Source organism: Rhinatrema bivittatum, chromosome 1 (assembly GCF_901001135.1).
Source record: "Rhinatrema bivittatum chromosome 1, aRhiBiv1.1, whole genome shotgun sequence".
Lineage (NCBI taxonomy): Eukaryota > Metazoa > Chordata > Amphibia > Gymnophiona > Rhinatrematidae > Rhinatrema > Rhinatrema bivittatum.
The window spans coordinates 722968332-722995744 of record NC_042615.1 but is presented as its reverse complement, the minus strand read 5'-3'; the positions used below and the strand labels follow the sequence as shown (position 1 = coordinate 722995744).

Sequence of the window (27413 nt, the reverse complement as noted above, 5' to 3'; positions counted from 1 at the left end):
GGTCAACCCTGGGACTCCATCCCCCTTCCCCATCTAGCCTTAACAGACTCCGATCCCAACTTGTCAGTCGTTGTAAATGCTACCTCTTGCCTTGTGCCACATTCCCCACCTTTGCAGCCTGGAGGACAGAGGGTCAGCATCATAGAAACATAGAATGACGGCAGAAGAAGACCAAATGGCCCATCCAGTCTGCCCAGCAAGGTGTCACAGTTATTTTTCTCATACTTATCTGTTTCTCTGACCGCTGAGGTCAGGGCTCTTATTGGTAACTTTTTGGTTCTAATTTCCTTCCAACCCTGCCACTGATGTAGCAAGCAGTGCTGGAGCTGCATAAAAGTGATCAAGCCTAATTGGTATGGGGTAATAATGGCCACAATAAGCAAGCTAGTCCCACGCTTATTTGTTTACCCAGCCTGTGCAATTTAGTCCTTGTTGGTTGTCTTAATATAAATCCTCTTTTATTCATTCCCCCTGCCTTTGAAGTAGTGAGCTGCGCTGTACATGTATTCAAAGTGAAGTATCAGGCTTAATTGGTTTGGGGTAGTAACCACCGCAAAAAGCAAGCTACTCCCACGCTTATTTGTGAATGCAAATCCTTTGTCCCACATTTCCTCAAGTACAGAGCACCATTGTCTGCCTCCCACCATCACACAGACATTAGGCTGATACTGCAAGGAGCAACGGAAGCATGTTGAAGGAGCTGATACTACCATACTTCAAGAGGTAGAGAGGGCTGGAGAGTAGCAGGAACTATTGCTGATTCTCCCATTGCTGTTACTGCAATACGTGTAGAGTGGTGAGTGGCTGCAGTGCACATGCACGCTGGCGCACACATGCATGCTCCACCAGCTGAAATAAGTAGTGATCAGTGGCTGCTGAGATGTATGTGAGGTGTCATTTCCTGACACAACTTCCTTCGTCGTGCCTTAAACGCATTATAGAGGATGTCTGCCCTAAGCATATTGTATTTTATATAATGATGTAGGGAACCACAACTTTCTGAAATATAGACAAATGTGGTATGGAAGGCTAAAACAGGCCATCCTCCTTTCTTGGGGCAGTTATTCTATAAGAGTGGAAGCTTTGCTCCTCTGGTTCAAATTTGCATTACTAGTGCAGGGCTTCCCATGACCTCAGAGCCAGTCGGGTGTCAGCAATGAGCATGTGTATAAGATATATTTGTATGTATATTGAGTCTCTGATGCTTTCAGATTTATTACATGCATATTCATTTTGGATATCATGAAAATCTGATCGGCTGTGGAATCACTAGGACAGGTTTGAGAAGTGCTGGTCTAGTAGATGGGACAAGTGGGATTGAGGTAGGCTGAATTAGGTATGCCTGGAAGTGGTGGTAGGATACTGTGGGGATAGCAGAAACTAATTGTCTGTAATCTGCCAAGGAAGACTTAACATTATTACAAGTATTCCCATGTTCTCTTGGTTCCTAGAATTATTTAGAAAACTCCTTATTTATTGGTAGCACTTTAATAGATTACAATTAGGTTTTTGGAACTGGTAACAATGCTGTCTGCCATCCTAACACAATGAAACTATAAGGGGGATTTGAAGTGTATATTTTATATAACTGGTTCCTTCTTTCTTTTGCAGTGATCGAGAGCAGAAGGAGCGAGAGGAAGCACTTGGAGACTTTCGTTCAGGCAAATGTCCTGTCCTTGTTGCTACTAATGTAGCTGCTAGAGGACTGGATATTGAAAACGTGCAGCATGTCATTAACTTTGATATCCCTTCTAACATTGATGAATATGTCCATAGAATTGGCCGTACTGGTCGGTGTGGAAACATAGGCAAAGCGATTTCTTTCTTTGAGTCTCGCGACGCAGATTTGGCACCTGCTTTAGTAAAGGTGTTGTCAGATGTAAGTTGTTGGTCTTTTCAAGATTTCATTGTTTTTCATCTCAGCAAGTCCTTTCTTAACATAAGACATTTTTTTGTTCTTCCTCTTGTTTGTTCTGTAGAGTACATTTCTTCAGCTGCAGTCTAGAATCCAATAGGTCAAATATTTTTGAGACTTCAGCAGCACCACCACCACCTTTGTGGATCAAGCAGGCTTGAGAGAGAGAGACCACCTGCTCGCTCTTAGCTCTTCCATGTGGTTGTAACTGTTTTAGCTTGGCCATTCTTTAGGTTTCTAAAATTTGTCAAGTGTCTGCCAGGATACAAATTATATCAATATGAAACAGCAGATAAAATTGGTGGAGGGCAGTTTTACCTCTTAAGGATTGGGTTGCTGTGAGCAAAATATTTTGCTACATTACCCTAAGAACGCTATTTTCTTTGCAAAATGCCTGTCGTTTTATATGCAATGCACTGAAATTTCATGCATTACAGAACACATTTAAAAATGTTTTTATTAAATGGCATATTCCATTTAATCTATTTAGGCACAAGCAAGCTGAAATTTATAGAAAAAAATGATTCCTGAACATACCCAGATCAGTCCAGAAAAGTGGGTTGTGTATCCCTACCAGCAGGTGGAGTCGGAGCAATTAGAAATTTGGGCATTGCTACATAACGAGTGCCACCTGCAGTCACTCAGTATTTCTCTGACCAGCAGGTGGTACAGATGCACACCTGCAGTCTTTAGTTATATTTTTTTTATTAAGTTAGTTTGAATTTAATTTTTTGGTTTATGGTCGCTTCCTGAGGTGTTAGGCGCATTCATGGGCCATTCCTCAGTAGAAGCCGGGAGTCTGTGGAATTGGCTATTCCTGTCTGGGTTTCGCCCGCAACAGTTCAGTGTCTGACGACCAGGGGCTCCTGGCTACTCACCACCGCCTCTGCTACAGCTGCTCCCTTGTCTCCTGCAAAAGCTTTTCTCTGTGTCTTGGTAAAGTTTAATTAAAAAAAAAAAAAAAAAAAAAAGCTGTTTTCACTGCGGCTGACTTGACTGTCTTCAGTGCTGAGGTAAGGAGAGGTGCAGGAGGGACCGGGTCTTTTAAGGCCGGCCGGGGAAGCTGTCAGCAGTGTTCCCCTCAGCTCCCGGGGCTCCGGGTCGTTTCTGAGGGCAAGGGTGAGTTTTTCTCCATGTGCCTCGTTTACTCGCTGCTTCCCTGCTGGGGGCCTTGCAATTTCACTATAGACAGGCTCCTTTCCCGCAGCACGGTGGCACGTGTTTTTTTTTTTCTCTTCAGCCGGTAGTCTCAGCTCGCAGTCCTACCTGACTGAAATTTTCTCCGTCACGGCTCCGAGCGTTTTTTTTTTTTATTCGCGCCCTTTTCTATTTCACTTCAGACTATTGGCGCGCTGCTGCAGATGGGACCGAAAACAGAATTGCAGTCCTGCCGCGCATGTGGGTCACACGGCCAGGCGTTAGATGCGGCCTCCTTATGCGCAGCATGTTCCCCGGGGTTAGAGGGCTCTTCAGGGCTTCTTGCCTCCTCCCTCGAGGAGGGAACATCTGTCTCGCCTTCGGCTTTGCGGGAAGAGGATTCTCCACCTATTCTAGCCCCGGTGAGGGAAGACCTCACTGGGGGAACTGATGATATCACCCCAGCTGACTCTCCAATGGGGGAGGGGGACCCGGAGGGGTTTTCCCCAGAACTTGTCTTCCTTATGCACCAGGCTTTCCTGGCAAGGAAACGCTTGGCAGTAAAGCGGTTCGGTCTCCTGGGGGCAGGTTCAGACCCACCTGAGAAAAGAGGTCGTGGTACGGACCCTCGTTAGCGCCTCTGTGATTAGGCTCACCCCACAAGGGATTCTCCCCAGGGTACGCGAGATCCGATCCCAGGGTCTGGGGCGATGCCAGCTTCTGGGGTTAATAGGGGCAGCAGACCCGGATCCGCAGCCGGATCCAGCTGATGTGGATACTGATGATCCGGATGAGCCCGATGACCCTCCTGTGGAGGGGGATGACCCCAGCATGGTGCATTTGTTCAAGCGGGATGAGCTAAGACCCCTTATTCCAAACGTCCTTGAAGTTCTGGGACTTAAGGTTTCTCAAGAAGAGTCTGACAACGAGGGCGTCAATCCAGTCCTCTATGGCATTAGGGGTCCCACATCTTTTCCTCTGCCTAAGAATGTTCACAAACGAGTGACCCGGGAGTGGGAGACTCCAGATTCTGGCTTGAAGGTGGGCAGAGCTATGGCAAAACTGTACCCGTTACCGTCTGTTTTGGATTTACTGAAGATTTCAAAGGTGGATGCCGCGGTCTTGGCAGTCACAAAGACCACTATCCCGGTTGCTGGGGCGGCTGCCCTTGAGGATATGTAGGACCGCAAGCTGGAGATCCAGTTGAAGTGAGCATTCGAGGTTGCCGTGCTAAGACTTCGGGCGGCGGTTTGCGCTAGCCTCATGCAGAGGGGCCTGTCTGTGTTGGGTCCAGGCTGCCGGTGCTGGTACGGGCGACATCGGGGCTCTGCAGTCCGCCTGCCTAGAGGCAGGCATCGCTTATGTTGCAGATGCTTTGTATGATCTGGTGAGGACTTCTGCGAGAGGTATGGTGTCCTTGGTGTCAGCGCGGTGTCGTCTTTGGCTATGAAATTGGGCGTCGGATTTGTCCTCCAAGTCCCAGCTTGTAATCTACCCTTTAAGGGCAAGCTCCTGTTTGGGGAGGATCTGGATCAGCTAGTAAAGCTGTTTGCTGAATCCAAGGGCAATTGGTTGCCGGAAGATAAAAGATCTTCTAAGAAAGTCTTCCCCCCTCGAGCTAGGTTTCGGGACTCTCGCTGCTTCAGAACGGGTAGATACTCCGCACCTTCTGCTTCTAAACCTGCTTCGGGGCACCAGCAGTCCTTTCGAGGGGGTCGCCGGAAGAGATTCGGGACATCTTGGTGCAGGAAGTAATAAAAACCCCCAATGAAGCCATGAGCACCCATTCTGTCGTCAAAGCTGTTGGAGGCAGATTATCCAACTTTTACACAGAATGGGCAAGCATTACATCAGACCCCTGGGTCTTAGAATTGATCAAAGATGGGTATGCACTGGAGTTCTCGCGCCCGGTCTGGGAGGTTTTTCTGGAGTCCCGAGTGGCCTCAAGCGAGAGGCGGTTCGGGTGACTCTACAACGACTTCTTGAGCTCAAAGCTATTGTCCCAGTTCCGGAGACTCAACAGGGACGAGGTCGGTACTCTGTGTATTATTATTATTAGTTATTTAAATCTTTTCTATACCGTCGTTAAGGTGGGTACTGTCACAACGGTTTACAGTAAGGCACATAAAAGTAATGCTATTAAAATCATTCAGTTTACATAGGTGCCATAAGGTTAGGTAACAGTTTTTAATCAATGTTAATTGTTAAGTGTGAAAAACATCATGTCTAGGTCAATTCTATAGCAGTTTTGAGTACAAGACTCGATTTATTATTGTAACTTATCCTTATTACTCCTAGATTCCGTACTTTCTCTGCTAGTATTATTTTTTTGTTGTTATTGAGTGTGATTGGGCTCTGTGAGATCTCCATATTTTTTTTCCATTCTAAATGTAGGAATTCTGTCTTCTCTATATTAATCACTAGCTCCATTTGGTTTAATAGCTGCTTGATAATATCTAGATACATGTTCGCTATGTTTAATGTCTTCTCAATTGTATCATCAATGGGTAATATTAATTGAATATCATCCGCGTATATATAGTGTGTGATTCCCAAACCAGCTAACAGGTGGCATAATGGTAGCAGGTATATGTTGAAAAGTGTAGCAGATAGGGCAGATCCCTGTGGTACTCCTGTTTGAAGGTCAATTTTTTCTGACATAGAATCTTAGATTTGCACTTGAAAATATCTGTTGCTTAGATATGATCTAAACCAACTGATTGTTTTGTTGTTCAATCCTATTTCTTCTAGTCTATTTAAAAGTATGTTGTGATTTACTGTATCAAACGCTGCTGAGAGGTCTAGCATCACTAGAATGTAATTTTACAGTTATCGAATCCCCTCATATCTGTCATCGCAAGTAGGAGTGTCTCTGTGCTATAGTGTTTTCGAAAGCGTGAGGGATATAGGATGTTATTGCTATCTAGGTGCTCTGCTAGTTGCTTTTGTATAGTTTTTTTCTATTAATTTTAAAATTTAGGGTAGGTTTGATACTGGTCTGTAATTGTTCAGGTTCAGTGGGTCGCTGTTTTTCTTCTTTAAAATCGGTTTTACTAAACCGTCATTTGGAAATGTTAGAAAATGAAAATCGTGTTAAGAATTTAAGATTTATTAACTTCCCAGTAACCAGATTATCCTCCTTTGAATTACTAAAGAAATAATTGACTGAAATACTTTTTATATCTTCAATAGATGAAGAGTATTTCCAAAATGTATTATATACCTAAGTCTAGGATACAATCTCAAGGAGGGATGGAAGAAATGGACATAGTGCAACAGGAATCACCAAATTTGACCTCATTTTTAGAGACATCAGTGGATGAGATACCCACTAGAGCAACACTATTGGTTTCTTTTTGCAGAGAGCAAGATAAAAATATGATTTTACAAAATCGGTTTTACTATTGCACCTTTTAGTGTGTCTGGCATAGATCCTTCCTCTAAGGATAGATTAACGATCTTTGCCAGTATCTGGGATACAGTATTGGCTACTTTTTTTTATGTCTGCAGTTATTGTGTCATAAGCATGTGGGGCGGGATTTAGTTTTTTTTTTTTTTTTAGTATAGTTTAGTATACTTTGTGGTCCCCAAGAAGGAGGGCACATTTCGGCCCATCCTCTATCTGCAGAAGGTGAGCCGTTGTCTTCGGGTTCCTCACTTTCGTAAGGAAACCCTGAGGAACAGTGATGGCCGCGGTTCGAAAAGGGGAGTTTCTCGCTTCTCTGGACCTCATGGAGGCGTATTTACACATTCCGATCTAGCTGAATCACCAGAGGTTTCTGCGGTTCAAGGTCTTGGGATGACACTTCCAATTTTGAGCCCTCCCATTTGGTCTCGCAACAGCTCCTCACTCCACCCATACCTGGACGACTGATTTGCGCGAAGTCTCTGGTGGACTGCAAGAGATCAGTGCACATGGTGATGTTCATATTGTGATCCCTAGGTTGGGGTAATCAATGTGCAGAAGAATCACTTTTGGAACCCACTCAGAAGTTGATTTATCTCTGATCACAATTCGATACCTTGCTGGGCAAAGTGTTTCTAGTAGTGGACCGAATAGGGAAGTTACAGGAACAAATACATTCCCTTCTTCGAAGGAACAATCCCATAGTGTGGCATTATCTTCAGGTCCTGGGCTCCATGGCTTCAACCTTGGACTTGGTTCCTTGGACGTTCGCTCAGGTGTACATCAACTGGCAAGGCGGGACTCGAGTCCCGCCGTAGCACTGGAGGCACGTCTTCTGTTCACCTGGGCGGAGCACCATCTCGAGGGAATTGCCACATCCCATGTCACGGGAGTAGAGAATGTGCAAGCCGATTATCTGTTGTCAGCAACTAGACCCAGGGGAATGGGAACTATCTCTCGAGGAGTGGAATCTCATTTACACCAGATGGGGAACCTCCTCAGTTGGATCTGATGGCAACACAGGCTAACTAACGCAAAAACAGTTCGGTTTTTTTCAGCCGTCACCAAGAACAGGGCTCAGTGGGCATAGACACTCTCGTGTATCCTTGGCCCATGGGGATTCTGCTGTATGCCTTCCCGCCCTGGCCCCTCATAGGTCTGTTTCTCAGTCGCATAAAGCGGCACCCGAGAAGAGTGATTCTGGTGGTGCCGGAGTGGCCACGTCATCCTTGGTTCGCGGATCTGGTACGCTTGGCTCTAGAGGGTCCACTTCAACTGACTCATCTAACGCATCTACTCCATCGGCGGCCCATATTTTCGGATCGGGAGGATCGCTTCTCTCTCTCAGCTTGGCTTTTGAGAGGTGACGTTTACGCTTGAGGGGTTATTCAAAACAAGTCATTTCCACCCTCCTACAGGCGAGACGTCCAACCACCTCTATGGCCTATGTGAGAGTTTGGAAGCTTTTTGAGACATGGTGTCATCAGCGTTCCTACGACCCTTTAGCGGTGCATGTTCCTCGGGTGCTTGACTTTCTGCAACAGGGCCTCGCTAAGGGCTTGGCTTTGAATTCCCTTCATGTACAAGTTGCAGCTCTAGGTGCCTTGCAGGGAAACTTTGGCTGTTCGCTGGCAGCACATCCGGATATTGCTCTGTTTCTTAAGGGGGTCAAACATTTGCGCCCTCCCATCCATTCGGTGTGTCCGGATTGGAGTTTGAATTTAGTCTTGCGATTTCTTTCGAGCCTCTTCGTGGAGTTTCCTTGAAAGATCTGACTTTGAAAACGGTGTTTTTGGTGGCCATTTGCTCAGCCCATCAGATGTGACTTGCAGACGCTGTCTTGTCGGGATCCTTTTCTTCGGATTTACCTTTGTCCCTAAGGTGGTTTCAGCCTTTCACGTCAATCAAACTATGGAGCTTCCGGGGTTCCCTAACTGGTCCCGGGGAGTCTTCTCAGAATAGAGACATTCATCTTTTGGATATGCACATGCCTTATTGCGTTATCTGGAGGTTACCAATGACTTCAGACGTTCTGATCATTTGTTCGTTCTCTTTGGTGGCCCAAAGAAGGGGGACAAAGCGTCAGACTACCATATCTCGGTGGATTAAGGAAGCCATTTGCATGGCATACATAGCCCGAAGGCGTCAGGTGCCTTTGGGTCTCAGAGCTCAGGCTACCTCCTGGGCAGAGTGTCAATTACTGTTGCCTCAGGAGATCTGTAGGGCGGCGGTGTGGTAGTCTATTCACACTTTTACAAAACATTACTGATTGGACATTAAGGCTTCTGATGAACCGTCCTTCGGGAAGAGCGTGCTTCGTGTGCGTCTTTCGGGTTCCCACACAGTGTAGGGTGGCTTGGGTATATCCCACTTTTCTGGACTGATCTGGGTATGTTCAGGAAATGAAAATTGGTTCTTACCTGCTAATTTCCTTTCCTGTAATACCACAGATTAGTCCAGAGGCCCACCCCTTTCTTCAGATACCAAAAGACTGTCTTGGTCAGAACCTGCTTACGTTTTTTATTGTTTAAGCTCCTTTTTTGCAGACATGATTCATGGAGCAGTTTTTAGCAGTTTTCTGTTTTTTTGCCACCAATGAAGTGGTAGTCCGGAAATGTGGTTGAGTACTACCCTTCGTTATTTAGTTCTATTAGCATGGGTACAGGTCAATATTGAGTGACTGCAGGTGACACATGTAGCAGTGCCCAAGGTTCTAATTGTTCTCTGACTCCACCTGCTGGTAGGGATACTCAACCCACTTTTCTGGACTGATATGTGGTATTACAGGAACGAAAATTAGCAGGTAAGATCCAATTTTCATTTACATACTATTAGAGTGAGGACTACCAGCATTCTCACTAAAACTCAGCTCTCATGCAGTAGACACTTTAGAACAATACTAACTGCCAGTACTCAGAGCAACAACCCTACATATGAAAAGGCAACACGGCAAATATTAAACCAGGCCCTAAAACGCCAAATAACTCCCTCTTAGAAAACAGAACAAGACTAGCTGCTATGAATCCTAGAAAGAAACTGCATTGTAGAGCATTGGTCACACATGCAAACAGACACGCCAAATACAAAATAGAGACCATAAAGTATTAAAAAGAATTGTGCAAACAAAAACTGAACTAGAAACTGCAGCACCCCGAATTCTGTATGAAGTGAAACAATGGAAAACCAGAAACATGACCATGCCTCATAAAGCAATAAAATCAAGAAATATAAATATCAATAATAGTAAAGCCATGCCAGTAAAAAAAAGAAAAAAAAAGAAAATTCAATACACCTAACAAATAGCATAAAATCCAATAATTAAAAACTCATACATTTTTCCAAACACCAATAAAATGTTTCAAAACAAACATCAAACATGCAAGAAATGAAACTAATAAGAATTTATTTTAAAATACCCTTCTTTCCATACCTGGGAGCTTTTGATTTCCAGATATCCCAAGATTGTCATGGATTTCTAGGCAAAAGGAAGAGGGATGGTTGTGCATAAACAGCATATGCTCTTTCACACGCTCTCTCCTTCTTTCACCTGCACGCTCGATCTCGCGTGCATTTTCACAATGGCAGACTTATTTCAGCCTTCCGTAGATGATGGCCTTAGACAGAGCAAAGATAGAAGCAGCTGCATTGTCTCAAGTTGGAGGTCTGCCTTTCTTACTTCAGCACAACACTCAGTATATTAAAAATATGATTTTCCAAATTTTTCATTGTTTTGAAATACCTAGATCCTATTTATCTACCATAGTCTCTACAAACACTAATCTTTGAAAGGTCCTCCATCCTCTTACCATCTCTCATGTCAGCCACAGACTGTAGTAGAGCTTCCTTTCCACTTGCAGGATGGCATCAGTATGTCAGCACTGACTGGATTGGCCAGGATGGATTTTTCTTGGCCAGGTTGGAAGTCTCAGCACATCGAGGGACAATCTATACTCTCACTACCCATTACATCCAGTCAGCCCGGGGTCCTTCTTTGACAGGCATAGGTGCCTGCATTATTACCTGCTCTGTCTCTCTTCCATATGTGCTGTGCACTGTGCCTGCATGTCAGCATGTCAATTGATACATGCATTACCAGTCCAGGGACTCTGGAGGAAGGTAAGTTGTAAGCTTCAAAGGCCCTCTGTCCTCTCACCCCCCCCCCCCCCCCCCGTCTGCTATGGGGAAATGTTTGTTTCTTAAAGGGTGAAAAGTGCGCAGCTTAGCAGGACACTGGTGGAGGGGTCGCAGTATAAGGATGGTAGAGTTGAGTAGGATAAAGGTTTTGCAGGAAACAAGCTACACTCTAGAATCCTTTTGGAAGGAAATTCCAAGGGTAAAAGAGAAGAGTATAATAGCAGGGGTATTTTACTGCCTACCTGGCCAGGATGAGGAAACAGACTAGAGTGCTAACAGAGATTAGACTGGCTAGTAAATTAGGCAACACAATGGGAGATTTCAAGTATCAGTATTGATTGGATAAATGTCATATCAGGGTGGTAAGTTCCTAGATGCCATCAATAACTTTTCACACAGTAGTTGGTTATAGAACCAACAAGAGGGGGAATTGTATTAGATCTAGCTCTCAGCAGAATACTGAACCTGATGCAAGAGATAAAGGTGCTGAATCAACTTGGCAGCAGTGATAATATAATAAAATTGATTTAATCACTGGAGGGCAAATACTAAAACTACTGCAGTAGCATTTAACTATAAAAAGGGTGTATCATGTTAACACCTCAGTGCTGTGCTACCCATAAAGCCCACTCATGGTAACTCTGGCCACCTGGAGGATCCTGCCAAGCACTGCCCAGGCCTGCTTGCACCTGTGCATGTCTCCTACACTGGCAGACTTCCATTTGCCAACTGGGTTCCTGCTTACTTCAGGGTAAGTTCCCCACCCACAAGCTATCCCCTTGTAGTTTTTAAGGACTCTAAGATCCCACAACCAAGGGTCTCACAGCTCTTGGAAATATACCATAGAACACATACACACAATACCAGGATCGTTAATCCGCCAAGACAGCCAGTGTTGTCAACTCCTACTTGAAAGTCACTAGATCTACTGCAAAATGTCTCCAGATTAGGTAAAAAGTAGTTAAAACCATGTTGTGCAGTGGCATCAGCATAGCTAGTGAGCCTAAGATTGGTGGGGAAAGGGGGGGTGAATCACACTCCTATACATTCTTAGGTGAGAAACTGAACCAGCAAAGCTTGTTCTGAAGATTGAGGAGCTGCAGCAAGGGAAGAGAGGACAGTACCATTCAGCATGGTACTCTAGCCAAAGGAGGGTTCACTCTATTGTACTTTCCTGCCCCATTCTTCCCAGAGGTATCACTCTTTTGAACTCTTATCAGAGGAGGTCTTGCTCTCTTGACTTTGCTGATTCCAGATATGCTCTTTAAGTAGGGAGCTGATGGAAATTTTAGGGCTGTGAGAAAGTCAATAGATTTGTAGCCAAATTAACTCCATGTCTCATTTACAATTCTAAATCTCTATTTGGCTCAAAAAGTCACCAGATCTAGCTATACAGTCTCTAAATAGGAAAAATGGTTCTAGCACCTTCAGAGCTAGTTCTGTCTGTGGGGCTAATCAGGGCACAAAGTACTAACAGATTTCTTACCAATGGCCAGACTGATACCATTTTTCTAGCCAATGGCACTGCTCAGTGTTTGTCTTATATTTCCTTAGGGATGCTGGTATGTGTATGTGAGGCAGTATCCAAAGATTTTGCTTGAATACACTGCAGAGGTCAAACCATCTGCAGGCCAGCACAGAGGAAATGAGCGCTCTGGGGAATAGTGTCACATGTAGAACAATAAACCATAGAGCATGCAAAACCCATTTTATCACAGGAAATTTGTTAGGGAAAAAATGAAAAAGCAATTTGCAAGGTAAAAAATACGAGGAAGTTTGAGTGGCATTTAAAATTATCATCCTTGAAGCCCAGATAAAATATATTCTTAGCATTAAAGGAATGCAAACTGCCGGTGTGGTCTAATAGTGAATAAAATAGGCAATTAAAGCCAAAATAGCATCATTCAAAAAATGGAAAGCAGATGTAAATAGGGAAGAGCATAAGCAATAGCAAGTTAGATTTGTAAAAAGTAATAAGCAGGCTAAGAGATTTTGAAAAGAAACTTGTCATGGAAATAAAAACAAGTAATAACTTTCAAGTACATTTGAAACAAAAAGCCTATGGATAAGATTCAGTTGGGATGGTAGATGAGAGATAAGAGGTCCTCAGGGAGGACAAGGAAATTACAGAAAAACTGAACAAATTCTTTGCTTCTGTCCTTACTGTGGAAGATATCTGGATCATACCCACACCAGAAACATTTTTCTGGTGTTGACTAAGTGGTTAAAGGAAATCACTATGGATATAAATCAGATTGGCAGACTAAAGAATAACAAATCACCAGGACTGGATGGTATTCACCCCAGAGTTCTGACAGTGCAGATCTGGTTCTGTTGATTTGTGGTTTATCATTTAAAACAGCCATGGTACCAGAAGACTAAAGGGTGGCCAATATAAAGCAAATTTTTAAAAAAGGCTTCTGAGTGATCTAGGAAGCTATACACCGATTATCTTGACATTGGTGCTAGGCAAAATGGTAGAAGGTTTTCTTAAACATTACTGACCTTGTAGATGGACATGCTTTAATATGGGAGAGTCAACAGGGTGTTTGCAAAGGGAAGTCTTGCCTTGCCAATTTACTGGCTTTTTTGGAAGGTGTAAATAAACATGCAAATAAAGGTGTGGGGTTTGATATTTGGATTTTTAAAAGGTATTTGACAAACTCCCTCAGGAAACTGGAAGGTCATGAGATCACAGGCAGTGTCCTGTTGTGAATTGATAACTGGATGAGAGAAAATGGGATTTTTTATTTATTTGCTTTTATATACCGACATTAGTTGGAGTACATCACATCGGTTCACATTATAACAGTTCGAATAGTATGACAGGGGTGTCTTACTCTTTATACATTGTAACATTAAGCCTTAATGAGTAAACATTAAACATATATAACATTAAACATTAAGGATTGGATATTGAAAATTCAATTTTAGAACTGGGCTAGGGTGCCTCAGATACAATATATACAATATAGCATGTAACCAATTTTAACTTGAGATTAAGGTGTCTTAATAATGATACATGGAGACATTGGAGGGGGGAGGGCAAGGGGGCAGAGAGTATGACAGAGAAAGCAGAAGAGAGGGGGTGGGGTGGGGTGAGGGGGGATTAGTCTGTGTGTTGGTAGGCTTTATGGAATAGCCATGTTTTCAATTGTTTTTTTGAACGATTGGGTGGAGGGTTCCAGTCTGAGTTGGGAGGGTAGCTTGTTCCAGAGGGTGGGGCCAGCTACTGAGAAGGTACGTTGTCTGGTGGAGGTAAGGTGTGGGAGATGGCAAGCAGACCTGTGTTTTGGGACCGCAGGTTTCTCTGGCAATCGTGGGGTTGGGGAGGGTCTTTAGACCATTTGATTTTTCCGTTGTTGATGGTTTTGTGCAGGAGGGTGAGGATTTTGTATTGTGACCTGTGCGTTATGGGGAGCCAGTGGAGTTCTTTGAGAATGGGGGTGATGTGTGATGAACAATTGGTGTTTGTGAGAGATTTGGCTGCATTTTGCAGCAGCTGGAGAGGTTTTGTGGTGGAGGCAGGTAATCCGAGGAGGAGGGAGTTACAGTAGTCCAGCTTGGAGAGTATGAGGGATTGTAGTACTGTGCGGTAATCATGGTGGAATAGTAGTGGTTTGAGTTTTTTGAGGACTTGGAGTTTGTAATAGCCCTCGTTGATTGTTAGGTTGATGTGTTTTTTCATGTTGAGTTCCGAGTCGAGGGTGATACCAAGATCTCTAACTTCATTGGTGAGAATGGTATTTGGTTGAATGGGGGTGATGTCTTAGATGGTTTTTGTTGAGGGTTTGTTTGAGATTTGTAGGATTTCTGTTTTTTTGTGGTTGAGGGTGAGCGAGGAGGTTCTTTATTTGGATGGAGAGGGAATCCCATAATGAGATGGTGTTTGGTTTGCTTTCTTTGGGGAGAAGAATCTGGACGTAGTCTGCGTAGATGTAATATGAGAGGTCCAGGCTGGAGAGGAGTTTACAGAGGAGAAGCATATATATATTGAACAGGGTGGAGGAGAGGGATGATCCTTGAGGTACTCCGTGGTGGAGTGGGAATTGTTCTGATTCGCAGTTGTTGAGGCAAACTTTATAGGATGGGTTGGATAGGTTTTCACTTAGCCCAATCTCCGTTAGTCGTGTAATTAGTATGTCATGGTTTATGGTATCTAATGCGGCAGAGATGTCCAGTAGGATGAGGAGGTAGGAATGACCGGTGTTAATGCCTCTTAGAGCTGTGTCTGTGAGCGATAAGAGGAGAGTCTCAGTGCTGAGGGATTTTTTTAAGCCATGTTGGGTGGGGTACAGGATGCTTTGGTTTTCTAAGTGTTCAGAGAGTTGGAGATTCACGTGCTTCTCGATGATCTTGGATATGAATGAGAGATTTGAGATGGGTTTGTAGTTGGAGAGATCGGTGGGGTTGAGATATGGTTTTTTGAGAATGGGTTTGATTTTGACACATTTCAGGGCTTCTGGGAAGATGCCTTGTTCAAGTGAGATATTTATTATGTCCACGATGGGTTTGGCGATAATATCAGGGATGAGTTTGAGAGTCTTGACTGGGATGGGGTCGATGGGGTGTAAGGCTGGGTTCATTTTCTGAATGATTTTCTTTACTTCGGTAGAGGCGATGAACTCGAAGTTGGACCAGGTGGGTGGTGTTTCGTTGGGTGGGGTCGGTATTTCTTCTTTTGTGTGGAGGTTGGGAGTTTTGAGTTTGATTTTATCTGAGAAGAAGCGGGCAAGTTCTTCGCAAGTCTTTGCATTGCTATCTGTCAGGCCGATTTCAGTAAAGTCCGCGGGAGAGCGGACGAACGCCTGCTCTCCCAGCGCGCACACCGGCCACTCGCCAGTGCGCGCGATTCAGTATTCAAATTAGGTGGTGCGGTAGAAACAGGCAAAAGGAGGCACTAGGGACACTAGTGCGTCCTTAGCGCCTCCTTTTAGCCCAGAGCGGCAGCTGTCAGCGGGTTTGACAGCCGACGCTCAATTTTGCCGGCGTCTGTTCTCGAGCCTGCTGACAGCCACGGGCTCGGAAACCGGAAGCCGGCAAAATTGAGCGTCCGGTTTTTGGCCCGACAGCCGCCGGCCCATTAAAACATTTTTTTTCTTTTTTTTTTACTCTTCGGGACCTCCAACTTAATATCGCCATGATATTAAGTCGGAGTGTGCACAGAAAAGCAGTTTTTACTGCTTTTCTGTGCACTTTCCCGGTGCCGGCAGAAACTAGCGCCTACCTTTGGGTAGGCGCTAATTTCTTAAAGTAAAATGTGCGGCTTGGCTGCACATTTTACTTACTGTATCGCGCGGGCATACCTAATAGGGCCATCAACATGCATTTGCATGTTGAGGGCGCTATTAGGTGCCGCGGGTTGGACGCGCGTTTTCCTCCCCTTACTGAATAAGGGGTAAGGGAAAATGCGTGTCCAAGGGCAGGTTAACAGTGCGCTCCGGAGTGCACTGTACTGTATTGGCCTGTGAAGTTGGAGCAAAGTGGTTGGGTTTCGTCAGTTAGGAGACTGTCAAAAAGGGCTCTAGGGTTGTGTTGGTATTGATGGATTTTCTTTCCGTAGAATTCTCGCTTGGCTTTGTCGGTGTCAGTTCTGTAGATGTGGAGTAATGTTCTGTATCTGTCCAGGTGGGGTGGAGTGGGATGTCTTCTCCAGGTTTTTTCAGCTTGACGGAGGAGTCTTTTGGTGTTTTTCAGCTCAGGGGTGTACCATGGGGTTTTGTAGGAGTTGTTGGTGATTGCTTTGGAGATGATAGGGCATTTGGTTTTGGCAATTTCTGTGTTGATCCAGGAATTGATGGCCGTGTTTGGATCATTGAGGTCTAAGGTGGTTAGGGTGCTGGGGAGGGCTTCAGTAAGGTCATCGCTGGAGCAAGGTTTGTGGAAGTTGATGAATTTTTTGGAGTTGTGTGTGGGATTAAAGGTTTTGAGATGTAGGGTGGTCTGGATGAGTTTATGGTCGGACCAAGGGATGCTGGTGGTGGTGGGTGGACTGTTGGATGTTGAGATTTTGTTGATGAATATCAGGTCGAGGGTGTGTCCTGATTTTTGTGTCGGGGAGTGAATGATTTGCTTGGTCCATTGCGGTCATGGTGTTGAGGAGGAGTTTGCATTGGGGAGGGAGGGGGGAGGTGTCCACATGGAGGTTGAAATCTTCTAATATTATTGCAGGTAGATCCATGCCATACCATACGCCCCTCCCATTTGGGAGGGGCGTATGATAGGATTTGGAGGTTTTTGGATTTGAAAAGGCCTATTTATAGGGGAGGTGGTGTGTTGATGGGGGATACATGAGAGATTGAGCTTTTTAAGGGCTATAAGGAGAAGGCCACCCCCCTTTTTTTTTTTTGGTCTGGGTAGGGAGAAGATGTTGGATGTTGCTTGAGGAAGTTGGTTGATTAGGCCTGTGTCTGACTTTTTGAGCCATGTTTCGGTGATGCACAAGATGTCAGGGTGATTGTCTGTTAGGAGGTCATGTAGATGGGGATTTTTTTGGAGATGGATTGTGCATTGATGAGTAGCAGAGATAGTATTGAAAGGGCCGTGAGGGTGGTGGGATTGGGGTGAGGTGTCTTGTGTGAGGGGGAATATGATGTCTGTTGTGTGGGGGGCAGATGCAGTAGAGAGGGGGTAATTTGTGGTAAGTATGCATGGTATTGCTGGGGGGAGAGGGTGGTGTGGGGGAAGGTGGACATAGGGCGTTGGTTCAGTGGGCTGAGAGTCCCCTGATGTTGGCCTTGGAATGATGGTGGGGTGAGTCGGGGGATTGGATGAAGGGTTTGCAGGATGTGGACCTGAGGTTAGGTAGAGAGATTGCCCTTTCAGGTGGTGGGGGACGGAGGGTTTTGTGAGCAGGCGAAGTGATGGCTGGGGGATGTCTTCTTGGCGCTCATGAAGGGGCGAACAAAGGTGCAAGCTCGGGGAGGGTGTGGTTTAAGGGGGTCACCGGCCGTCGCGTTTGTCGGGGGTCGCCTCGAGGTAGGCCGCGGGAGAATCCGGGTGGTGGAGTGGCTGGTGTCCCGGTCGGGGGTCTCACCGGTCAGGTAGGCTTCAGGCCTCATCGCGGGTGCTGGTTTCCAGCTTCTGGCTCTGGACCCCGGTGGGTCCAGAGCCAGCGGTTGGGTCGGCGTGGAGGCACGGTGTTGGTGGTTGGGTCAGGATAGGACTAAATGATCAGTTTTCCAAATAGAGAAAGGTCATTCTCACAGGACAAGCAGGATGGTAGTCCTCACATATGGGTGACATCACAGGATTGAGCCCAGTCACGGAACACTTTTGTCAAAGTTTCTAGAACTTTGACTGGCCCCTACTGGGCATGCCCAGCATGGCACTAACCCTGCAGCCAGCAGGGGTCCCTCTTCAGTCTTCTTTTTTTCCATGTAGCAGTAGCCACGTGGTTAAGGAGCTCTGCAAGGATTCCTGACAGGAGTTTTCTTCACAGAATTATTTAAATTGCCCCACAGGGGTCCCCCCGTAAACTTTTTTCAGTCCGTGGTACTCCGGTAAGTTTTTACCCGTTTTCCGTCTATTACCATCAAGTTTGGCCCTCGCGGCCTACTGGCAGTCAACCGTACCATGGCTCGATTTTTTTCTATGGCCATGGCGTCGGGGTTGCGTCGGTGTCCGGACTGTACTCGTACCATGTCCATTACAGACCCGCATAAAGTCTGTGTAATGTGTCTTGGACGAGAGCATGATGTCTTGACCTGCACCAAATGTGCCCTAATGACACCAAAAGGTCGCAAGGCCAGAATGGAGAAGATGGGACTTCTCTTTCGTGCTCAAACCCTGACTCCGTCCATTCCGGCACCGTCAACGTCGCGCCAGCATCGCCCGGTGACTGCCCGGCGTCTATCACTTCCTGGCCTTCAACACCCTCTTCTCCCCCTCAGGACCGAGGGGATCGTAAGGAAAAACATCGCCATCGGCACCGAAAGTCTCGGACCATCAAGGTATCGAAACCATCGACCCCGCCATCGTCCGAGCCACCGCCGAAGAAACACAGTCTAGAAAAGGCACCGACCTTTTCGGCGACCGGGTCACCGAGGCAATCCTCACCCGACAAGGCATCAGGAGCCGCAACTCCGCCTCTAACTGTAGTCCCTCCGGCCATGCCTCTGCCTCCTTCTGTTCCGGAGCCGGGGCTGCTTGCCCCAGGTCTCCAAGAAGAAATGGACCGGATGGTTCAGTAGGCCATGGACAAGGCGATGCATCGACTCCAGGTTCCCCCGGCACAGATATCTGTACCAATAGTGGAACCGAGCACCGACCCAATTCAAGCAGCATTGGCACTGCTGCTATCGAGGATGAAAGTGCTTATTGCCGCTTTTCATCCGGTGGATCCCGGGTCACCGATGGATGATTTTTACAAACATGATTTCACTTTGTCATTATAAGGTATTGTGTGTAGACTGGGGGGTGGGGGGGAGAAATACATATTATCCATTTTAGAATAAGGCTGTAATGTTACAAAATGTGGAAAAAGTGAAGGAGGTCTGAATACTTTCTGTATGCAGTGTATTTGCCAAAGATCCCCACTGTTTCAAAAACCTAATTCCTCTTATTCGGATGAGTCAGAGAAGATAGGTGAACTGAAAGACTGATAGAAAGCTAGCTTGAGCGATCTGCTTGTTAATGCTCTGTAGGTAAAGGATAAAGAACCAGGAGCTTTCATTTCAAATTCTTGTTAGATCTGGGCTGTAGATTGGATATTGCAAGAAATATTTAGGATTGTCAGGTAAATATTTAACCAGTTGGATTAAAATAAGATATGGTGCTTCCCTGGTACACTGATCAGATCTGAGGCTGCACTTTAGAACTTCACATCACAGAGGGCCCTCAAAACACAGAAATCAACCTGGTCATATAGGGATGCATGTGGCAATGTCTCCTGGAAGGTGCTTCAAAGTAAGTCTCTTAAAAGATGTGTACATATATATACACAAGTATTCTCTGTATATGAAACTGAATATGGTTGTGGATAAGAGAGGACTGCAGCTGAGCAAATTTTGACAGTCCCACCTCATCCCCCACCATGATAAGCAGCAATGTTGGTGCAATACAGATTAAATAATTTAAAAAAATTAACAGCCCATACAAACCAAAAGTATTTTAAAAACAAATCTTCACGTTTCCATTGCTGACCTGGTTACATCATTCTTGTCATATAAAGTGACTAACAATCCATTGCAGCAATCCTCAAAACCTGTACTTTGTACTAGACTGAAACATATAAATACCATGCAAAGTCATATTACTGGTCCATTGAGCCCAGCATCCTGTCTCAGAAAGTGGCCAGTGTGGGTACCAAGTACCCGTCATATTCCCAACATTTGATCTATTTCTTGTATCTCACTCCCTGGTCACTATTTATGGTCTTTTCCTTCAGGATCTTGTCCAACTTCTTTTGAGTCCTACTATGTTTGTTGCCTTGACCACATTGTCTTGCAACAGATTTATAGCTTGATTGTTCATAGAGTGAAAAATATAGTTCCTATGACTTCTATTAAATCATAGGAAGCTGCTACTTTCATGGAGTGTCCCCCTTTGAAAGGGTAAACAACCATTCTCTATTTACCCATTCTACCCCACTCAATTTTATAAATCTCATTTATATCCCCTCTCTGTTGTCTTTTCCAAGCTAAAAAGAGTCCTAATCTGCTTATCCTCTCTTCATAAAGGAGCTTTTTTTTTTTTTTTTACTTTTGGGGCCTCCGCCTTTGGGCAGGCGTTAATTTCTGAAAGTAAAATGTGCGGCTTGGCTGCACATTTTACTTTCTGTATCGCGTAGGAATAACTAATAGGGCCATCAACAAGCATTTGCATGTTATGGGCGCTATTAGTTTCGGAGGGGGGGGGTTGGACACGCGTTTTCGACACGCTATTACCCCTTACCATATTAGGGGTAAAGCTAGCGCGTCAAACGCACATCCAAACCTGGGCTAACCTGGGGCTCCACCTACCACCGGAGCGCACTACTGTACTGTATCAGCCTGTCAGATATTAGTGGCCCCAAATTTTTTCTAGAAGGTCAGAAAAATTAATTTGAGGAATATAAAAATTTTAGGCAATAACCAAACCAACCATAGCAAGTTGGACATAGGAGACAATAAGAATAAAACATATGTTAAAAGGAAAATCAGGCTCTATCAGAAATCAGTCCCTTCAACTAGAGATTAGTCATCCTGTTGGGAGCAAGAAGAAGCTGTATATCCGGCATAGATTTGTAAAGTGGCCCCACGGTCCACATTACGTTTCTAGTTAAAACCTTACAGATGGAATATTTTCATGAAAAAGAACATTGGTTATAACGTAAGCATTCTGTTTGCAGGTTTATTATCCTCCCAACCAGAATAATTGGGTTTTGGTACTTCCCATCTTTCTAGACTGGTGTAGTAGAAAAGCAAAGGAAGGATATAATTAGAATTACCAGATAATTTCCTTTCCATTATTTCTGCTATACCAGTGCAAAGATTCACCCAGGAAGTTAAAACACAAAAATATAGATTTTCTAGTAAATGAGAAGATTAAAAAAGAAAGATATAAATTATAGTCAATGTAATGAAACAATCTATTAAAGCAGATTTTTAAATGCCCCTTTTTTTGTCATGGGAATATTGGCTTTAACTGTCACTGCAATAAATGTATAAAGTAGCGATGTAACAAGATTATAAAAAAAAAAAAAAGAATGTTCTCTGCCTTCATCAGCTGGATGAGGAACTAAACTAATCATTCTGGACTGGTATAGCAGAAATAAAGGAAAGGAAATCAGATAAATCAAAATTTCTCCATAGATAGTTGGTGAGAACTCATCTGGGTAGCCATGCCTCCAAAAGGATATAGATAAGGTGGAGATAGTCAGAATGTTGCAGGGACTGTACCCAACGCTCTATGAAACGAATTAAGGACCTGAATATGTATGCCCTAAAAGAGAAAAGTATGAGAGTGATATGATAGATTCAAATACTTCAAAGGTGTTAATGCACAGGAAGCAAACAATTTTTCAGCAGAAAGCAATTTGTATTGCTAGAAGTCATGGTATTAGGCTTCAAAGGAGTAGATGCAGAAGTAACATTAACAAAAAAATGTTTTTCATGAAGAGGGAGGTGGGTGTGTGGCAGTCTCCTATTGTGGTGTTGGAAGTAAAACCAATACCGAATTCAAACATTCCTAGAATAAGCATAGAAGTTCTTGCTCACAAAGAAGTGGAAAAAAAATTAAACTGGGGCTTATGATATTACACTAGAAAGTAAGACTAGATGGATATTTTGGTCCTTATTTGCCATCATATCCTGCTTCTAAAAATTATACAAACCCACAAAATGCAAAGTTGCTTCAAAATTAAAGGAAAGACAAAGTCCAAGGGCTATTCTGAAAGTAATTTCTGGCTTAAGTGCAAGGAAAGCTTCTATAAATGGTTATTTTTTGGAAGCATTATGCAATCTGGTACAAGTACAAACATTTTAAAGCTTCAGAGGCTTCTGTAAGTAAAAATGTTTGTTTCCATGCATAGATTTAAGATGCATTTGTATATTCGGTATCTGAGATTAGGTTTTTGATTAATGAAAATTCTTTGCATCCTGATTTGTTTGTTTGGGTTTTTTTTAGTGGTAGAGTGTCAGCAACCTAAAACTTATTTTATTTGGATGTATTACCCACCTTCTAAAATAATAAATGAACCAAAAGCTGGGTATAACATATTAGAATGGGTAATGTACAATCAGGTCAGAGAGTATACAGCATCATAATTCTAATCTGAAGGAGATAGTATTAAACTTCAAGATGAGGATGTTGCTTTCATGGTGTTTAAATATTTGAATGCTTTGTAAAATCACTGGGCTCAAATTCTCTATATTGACCCTGAAACATTTTTAGTTTTAATTTGCTGAGCAATTAGTGAATTTGTCTCCATTGGCTTCCCTTTTCAAATTTTTTCCAAACAGGTTTGCATTGAGACCTGTACCAAGTTTTTCTATCAAGTTAATTCTGGTTACCAAATTGAAATTACCACACCTACTATGTGAAAATGTTTATAGAGGCAAAGTTGCATTCTTGACTTTTCAATGAGATCTAAAATTATATTTAGGAAGGATTTTTTTCAGAAAATAAGGGCAATTTTTGTACAGGTAGATGATCTGAGATGAATGCCAATTTCTACTACCATCTCTAGATGGGTCTGTTGCTACATTATTGAGGCATACAAAAGAGCACACAACTCTAGATTTCCTCAGTTCATTCTCCTCAGTCTTAGAGCAGTGTCTGCTTAAACAGAGAAAAGGTATTTTCTAGCTATGTGTGTGGGTGCAGAGTCTAATGCCTTCATAAAATTGCATTAACAAATTGGCATCAAGAAATATTGTCCCTTGGTTGATGAATTTTTTTCGAATGCCATCTTGTGAAGTTCTGCTGTGCTAAATTTCATCAGTACTAAGTTAAAATGAAATAGAATAAGTCTCTTATAACAGGGCAAATAAACTGATAGTAAAGGTACTATTTGCATTAAAAATAACTAGGAGCTAGTGGTATTTCTTATCAGATTTCAATCTGGGTTGGAGTTTCATATTGGATTTTTATTTCTATTAAAGCAATATTTCTAGTCTCAGAACTGCATGTGAAGTGCTCAGAACTGGAAATGACTACAAGAGAGTACATTGGGGGACCTATGTTAGGTACAAAATGGGAAAAAAACTATGGGAGAAATGTGTAGTATGAAGGTCTGTTTAAAAAAAAAAAAAAAAAAAAAAAGGCCAAAATGCTTCCTATGGCTACTGGTTTATCATACTCGAGGCAAAATCAGTTGGTCCTGGGTGTTGAAGATAACAAGAAATGAATGGTAAGAAAAGACCTATTCTTCCTGGCCTATAAAATTTCTTGGGGGTGCTTAAGAGCTTCAGATGTTCCTATAGCCCTGTGAAAGAGCCATATTGAAAGATTTTAGTATTGTTGATGAAATAATTAACAGGAAATTATTATTGCATATTTTAATTCACTGTTAATTAGTATGGCACTAATACACAATTATTTATCTAAAGATAACTGACAAATTATAAAGTGCATCAGCTACTGTTAGGACTGTACAAATGAAATGAAGGGACTTGTTTCATGCTTTTTCCCCTGTTAGTTTTTCACAAAAACAAGGAAGCTTTAGACCAGGGGTAGCAAGCTCCAGTCCTAAAGCCACAAACTTCTAGTTTCAGGATACGCACAATAAATATGCATGATATTGGCATATATACCTCATGCATATTCATTATGGATATCCTGAAAAGCAAACCTGTTTTTCCTGGCGTGTAGCCAGATGGACTCAGAACGAATGGGTATAGTATGCTCGTGCTAGCAGTTGGAGACGGATCTGACGTCAGCACGGGTATATATACCCCCACAGGAAGCGTAGCAACTCAGTAATTTCCATCTCCAAAGCAGTTTGGAGAGCCTGCACTCTCACTGAGCGTGTTTTCCAAATCTACTTTCTATTTTCTACTTTCTACTTTTCATTAAAACTTCTACAGCATCGAGCCCCGCACTCCTGCAGTGATACCCTAAGGTCCCTCCCCCAGTAGGATTTCCGTGATCCCCCGGAGGTTTAAGTCCTCGGTCCGGTGGCCGAATCGCAGCAGGGACGTAGCCCCCGGGCAAGGTTCGGGTGAGGCATACGAGGCACCTCGGTCCCGGCATGGACGAGGCAGCGGGTGCATATCCTCAAACGCGGCGGTGAAGGTACTTGCCCTCTCCCCCCGCAGCCGGAGACCACCCAGGTTCCAGCCGGGAAGCGCCGAGGATCAGGTAAGGCGTACGTCTTTTACTTCTGGTCTCCGAGGAACAGAGGATCGGCGGCGTGGCACGCCGTGGAGGGCGCCATTTTGTGGCCTTGTTCAGGTATTGAGCGCCCGTAATAGGCGCAGGTCTATGACTAAGCGCATATTCTATTGCTCATTGTGCGTATATTGCATTATTGCTGAGAGCATATTGCATACCATTGAGCGTATATTGCTAACCGCTTATTGCTGAGAGCATATTGAATAACATTGAGTGGGTATTGCTAACCGCTTATTACTGAGAGCATATTGAATACCATTGAGCGAGTATTGTTAACCGCATATTGCTAGGAGCATATTGCATACAATTGAGCGTGTATTCATGACCGCATATTGCTGAGAGCATGTTGCATATCATTGAGTGTATATTGTTAGCCGCATATGGCTGAGCGCTTGTCTTCAGCGTATATTGCTGCCGCATATTATTATTACGCGCCTGTTGTATTAAGTGTATATAGCTGCCGCATATTATTATCGAGCGCCTGTTGTATTAAGCGCTATTGCTGCTGCATATTATTAAGCGCCTGTTGTGCTAAGCGCATATTGCTGCCGCATATTATTATTGTCGCCTGTTCTATTCAGCGTATATTGTTGCCGCTTTTTATTCAGCGCATACTTTTCAATGGAACAGAACGCCTCAACGTCTTCAGTGGGGGCGCCGCCTGCCTCGGGCATTAAAGCCCTCAGCCTCTGCTCCGCATGCCAGCTTCGAGCCACGCACAGTGAAGAGCCAGACTCCCTATGTGCCCAATGTGAGGAGGCCGTGGGACCCTCGGGCCAGGACCAATCTCAGCCACGATTTGCTGACAGTTCCCCAGGGGCTACCCCGGATTTAGCGGGCAGTCTCGACCAATCGGGAATCCAGGGGATCTTGTACCCTGGCAATTAGAGGCTGCTTCAATTTCCTGGGTGGATCTCTTTAAGGGGATTCATGCCTTTGTACAGATGCAAACGGCTTCCCGTCCAGGCCCTGTGGTTCCTGCTGTTCCTGCTGTTTCTGCGGCGGCTGCTGCGACTGCGGGGGCGGCTCCTGCGGACCCTGTTCCTGGACCCTCACGCCCTTATCGTGAGAGGGACCTCCCGCCGCTGGACAGTCCAGATCAGTCAGACCAGGAGGTTTCACCAGACGAGTCCGAACTCCCAGACGAGGGGGAACTTCCTCCAGGGATTGAGCTATATAGAACCATGAGGCGGTTCTTCCCTAAGGAGGATCTCTCCGACCTGGTGTCTCAGTGTCTGGCGGAGCTGGATATTACAGGTCCCAGCGCTACGGTACCCTCTGCGCAGAACCCCCTGCTGGAAGGTCTTCGTCCTACAGCCCGCCATTTTCCATTCTTGCAAGCAGCACAACTGATAGATTTAGAATGGGCTGCACCAGCGGCTTCATTCAAAGGGGGCCGGGCCCTGACGGGCATGTACCCACTGGCACCGGCTATCCAGGACCTGCTGGCGTGCCCTCAGGTGGACGCCTTGATTAGCGCTGTGGTCAAGCGCACTACCAAGGAGTCTCATGACCGGCGACTGGACGCCATTTTGAAACAGACTTTTGAGGTGGCAGCTCTATCTTTGCGGATCGCAACCTGCTGCACAGTGGTGACGCGTGCCTGTTTGTCACAGGTCAGGAACAAAGCTCCAGCAGCAGACATGGAGTCAGCTCTCTCGTTCCTCACGGATGCTGCATCAGACCTAGTCCGAACAACAGCCAAGGGGATCTCATCCTCCGTAGCTGCCAGGAGGCAGCTCTGGATCCGGAAATGGTCAGCCGATGCGCCTTCAAAGACACACCTCACCAGATTGCCCTTTAAGGGCTCTTTCCTGATTGGCAGCGACCTTGATAGACTGGCCAGCACATGGGGCGCTTCTCCAGTACCTCGACTGCCGGAAGATCGGTTCAGAAGGAACCAGCGCGCCTTTCCAAGCCCCTCCAGGGGCAGGAGCTCACAGCGCTTCGTTCCCTACAGGAGTCGCTACCAGGCACCTTGTCCTCAGGCCCGGAATCAGTCCTTTCGGACCAAGCAGCGCAAGAGGGGAGCAGGACCGGGCTCAGGTCCTGGCCGCACCTCACAATGAGAATCCGCCGATCCATCTGGGGGACGGAGCCATAGGGGGCAGGTTAACCCTCTTCTACCCCAGATGGGTCAAGATTACGTCGGACCAGTGGGTCCTCGCCATCATCCGAGAGGGGTATTATTTGGACTTTCATGACCTCCCTCCGGACAAGTTTTTGGAATCTTCCTGTTCCACACACAAGAAGGCAGCATTGGAAGCTACCCTGGCGAGAGAAGTGAATTCTGGACACTATTCCATTTATTTCATGGTACCCAAGAAAGGGGGCACCTTTCGGCCTGTACTGGACCTCAAGTCAGTCAATCGATACTTAAGGGTCCCGAGGTTTCGCATGGAAACTCTGCGCTCCGTCAAGACCGCAGTACAGTCAGGAGAATTCCTCACGGCATTAGACTTGTCGGAAGCCTACCTGCATATCCCGATCCATCCGGATCACCAGCGCTACCTACGCTTCAAGGTTCTAGGACGCCACTTCCAATTCCGGGCTCTGCCCTTCGGGTTGGCCACGTCACCACGGACCTTCACCAAGGTGGTCGTAGTGGTAGCAGCGCACTCAGACGGGAAGGAATTCTGGTCCATCCCTACCTAGACGACTGGCTGATCAGGGCGAAATCTCGAGAGGAGAGCCATCGGACAACCGACAGAGTGATCGCCCTTCTGGAAAGCTTGGGCTGGGTAATCAACCTCAGCAAGAGTTGCCTACAGCCTTCCCAGTCACTGGAATACCTGGGAGTACAGTTAGACACCCAGGCAGACACAGTCAGTCTCACTGCCAAGAGAAGGTTGAAACTTCAGACGCGTATCCAGTACTTGATGGGAGCCAGTCGGCCCATAGTTTGGGATTATCTGCAGGTTCTCTGTCTCATGGCATCCACCCTGGAAGTGGTACTTTGGGCAAGGGCCCATATGAGACCTCTACAACACTCCCTGCTCTCTCGCT

General features: G+C 45.0%; 1 protein-coding gene across 9 annotated transcripts in view; it reads left to right on the top strand.

Annotated features, from left to right (window-relative positions):
* DDX4 (DEAD-box helicase 4) overlaps nucleotides 1-27413 on the top strand; it is a 429564-nt gene that overhangs the window by 380954 nt on the left and 21197 nt on the right. For all 9 annotated transcript variants that reach the window (XM_029577088.1, XM_029577062.1, XM_029577068.1 and 6 more), the window contains one exon: nucleotides 1612-1879. In XM_029577088.1, coding sequence (XP_029432948.1) covers nucleotides 1612-1879 — 268 coding nt within the window. The remainder of the gene's footprint in view (nucleotides 1-1611; nucleotides 1880-27413) is intronic.